Genomic DNA, 2,470 nt, shown 5'->3' with positions numbered 1-2,470 from the left:
AATGCTTCCCCGGCTGCTGGCGCCCGTGGAAATGCCTCGCCCCATCCCAAAACCTCGGGTGCTGCACCGCTGGGGGGGCAGAGATGGCTCGGAGGGACCCGGGTGGCACCAAGGGGCAGCCCCCAGCCCCTTCTCTCCATCCTTGTGCAGGAGGGGGGGGGGACTTGACTCACCCCCCCCATCACATCAGGGACCCAGCTCCTGCTGCTGGTGGCGGCTAATTTTAGAGCTTTACTTATTAACGTTTTAACCGTAAAACGTGCGTGAAATACTCACCCAGGGTGACGAGGCACTTTCTCGCGAGGGAAGCCTTAAATATTTAAGCAGCGCTTTGCGGCGCCGGCGGCAGGAAGCGGCGGTGCCTGACTCACAGCGCGACGCGAAAATTCGAGCGCGTTTTTAAGCTCTGCTGCAGCTTTTTGCTCCGTGCCCTGCCGGGGAGGGAGGGGGAGGCAATGGGGGGGCTCAACCCCAGGATCTGAGCAGGGAAGGGATATGGGGAGCTGCTCCAGGGGTTGCTTTTGCCCCATATCCCATGGGGGGGGGGAAGCAAAATCCTTGCCCCTCTCTGTTTTCTCCCCAGTAAAGCCAGGGATGAAGCCAGGCTGATGAGCAGGGGAACCGGCCCGCTCCCGTTCTCTTTATTCCAGCAGCAGCTTAGCACAAAACCTCCACAACCCATCGAAATCCTCAGCCCCGATCCTAGTAGGAGAGCAAAGTGGCTTCGAGAAGCCCAAGGTTTCCACGCGGCCGGCCGGCTCCAGGGCTGCAAAGCCTTGCACAAAACCCCCGGAAAAAAACAAAAAACAACCTCTGCGTGGCCCCGAGCGAGCCAGCACCAGCCCCTGCTGCGCCGGGGGAGCGATTTGGGCCTAAATCCCAAGGATTAAGGAGCAGCCGGCAGCGGGGTTGGGACCGGGACAGAGCCGCGGCCATCAAACCACGGCCAGGGAGAAGGCGAGGTCGGGGCTGGAGGGGGTCTGCCGGGGAAGGAGCCCCCCGAACATCTCCTGGGAGGCGTAGGTGAGGTAGAGGAAGCCGTCCTCGTCCTTGTTGTCGCGATACAGCTCCTGCATCGTGACGGTCATGTTGGGCAGCCCCCTGTTGTTCACCAGCAGGTAGAGGGTCTGCGAGGAGGCCAGGCAGAGACGCGTCCTGGCGAGGGGAGGGGAGGCACCGGCTGAGTTTTGCGGCGGAGTGGCAGTGGCAGGACCCGAAAAAACACCCAGAGGGGAGGCGCAGAGCTCACCTGCGTCCTCCCCCAGCCCGCTAAAGCCGGAGCAGATGGGGTACAGCGGGGGGGGGGGTCCTGCCTGCGGGGCTGGAGCCCCCCCCGCAGATCCCAAGCCCTTGGCCAGATGCTGCTCTCTTGCAGGGCTGGGGCAGGTTGGAAACGCTGGCGAGCAAACGCTCTTGGCTAATTGCGGAGGCTAATTGCATCAGGCTGAGGCTAATCAACGTGTGCCCGGTGGGGCAAATGCCTGAAGCAGCGGCTTCCAAGCTGGGCTGCTTTTGCAGGATCAGCTGCACCCACATGGGGGTGTCGATGCCCCCCCCCCCCCCCCCCAAAGGAAGCCCCCAGACCCCTCCGTGTCCTTCGCCGCTTACCGCAGGGTGACAGCGAACTGGGCCAGGGGCAGGTCCTGGGACACAAGAAACTTGGTCCTGCTCAGGGGGGGCAGGTTCTTCTCCTTCTGGTAGCGCTCCACCACCACCTGCAGCAGGGAGAGGAGGCTGGGGGGGCGAGACAGGGGCTGGGGGGCTTGGGGGGCAGCTCACGGGGCTTGCAGGGGGGGGAACAGGGAAGCAAAGCCGGTCTTTGAAGCTGCTCCTGGCTTGCTTTTAGCCCCTTGGGGGGGGAGAAGGTGCCACCCCTGTGGCTGCTTCGAGGTCCTGGGGGGGGGGCCACAGGGGACTCCTTTGAGAAGCTGAGGTTTGGGGAAGAGCCCGAAAGCCCCCAGCCTCGCGTTGGGGGGTGGGAAGGGAGCGGGGCGCAGCCCTCACCGGGATCTTGTTGGGGTACTTGATGCGGATCTCCGTCACCTCGTGCATCCTGGTGGCTGCAGGAGAGAAAAGGGGGGAGCGGTGAGCACAGCACCCCCCCCTCCCTGTCCTTCATCCTCCTCCTCCTCCTCTTCCACCCCCCAGGGACCCACCGAGGCTCTTCCTCTGCTTGAAGGGACGAGTGCTGCTCTCAGCCTGCTGCATTTTTAGGGCTGGAGGGGGGGGCAGTAAGGGCAGGGGCTGCTGGAGGGGGGCAGCTGCTGCTGATATAGGGCTGGGGCCGCCCCAGCTGCGGGGGGTAGGAGGAGCCGGGGGGGGGGTCTGGGCGCTGCTGGGCAGGCAGGGAGCGATGGAGGGAAGGAGGGAGGGAGGGAAGGAGGGATGGAAGGAGGGATAGAAGAAAATAGGGAGGGAAGGACGGAAGGAGGGAGGGAAGGAAGGAAGAAAAGGGAGAAGGAGGGAGGGA

The 2,470-nt window shown here is 64.0% G+C and overlaps 1 protein-coding gene across 1 annotated transcript; it reads right to left on the bottom strand.

Annotated features, from left to right (window-relative positions):
- Window positions 1–311: 311 nt before the first annotated feature.
- On the bottom strand, window positions 312–2,231 carry LOC308184416 (microtubule-associated protein 1 light chain 3 gamma-like). The gene is made up of 4 exons (XM_080571499.1): window positions 2,157–2,231; window positions 2,005–2,060; window positions 1,609–1,715; window positions 312–1,155 (listed from the first exon to the last, which is right to left on the bottom strand). The coding sequence occupies exons 1-4, from the start codon at window positions 2,206–2,208 to the stop codon at window positions 936–938; spliced, it is 435 nt and encodes a 144-aa protein (XP_080427625.1). The 5' UTR covers window positions 2,209–2,231; the 3' UTR covers window positions 312–935.
- Window positions 2,232–2,470: the final 239 nt, after the last annotated feature.

This window comes from Anser brachyrhynchus (assembly GCF_964034855.1).
Source record: "Anser brachyrhynchus genome assembly, chromosome: 32".
Lineage (NCBI taxonomy): Eukaryota > Metazoa > Chordata > Aves > Anseriformes > Anatidae > Anser > Anser brachyrhynchus.
The sequence above is the reverse complement of the archived record's forward strand: the minus strand, read 5'-3'. Positions and strand labels throughout refer to the sequence as shown.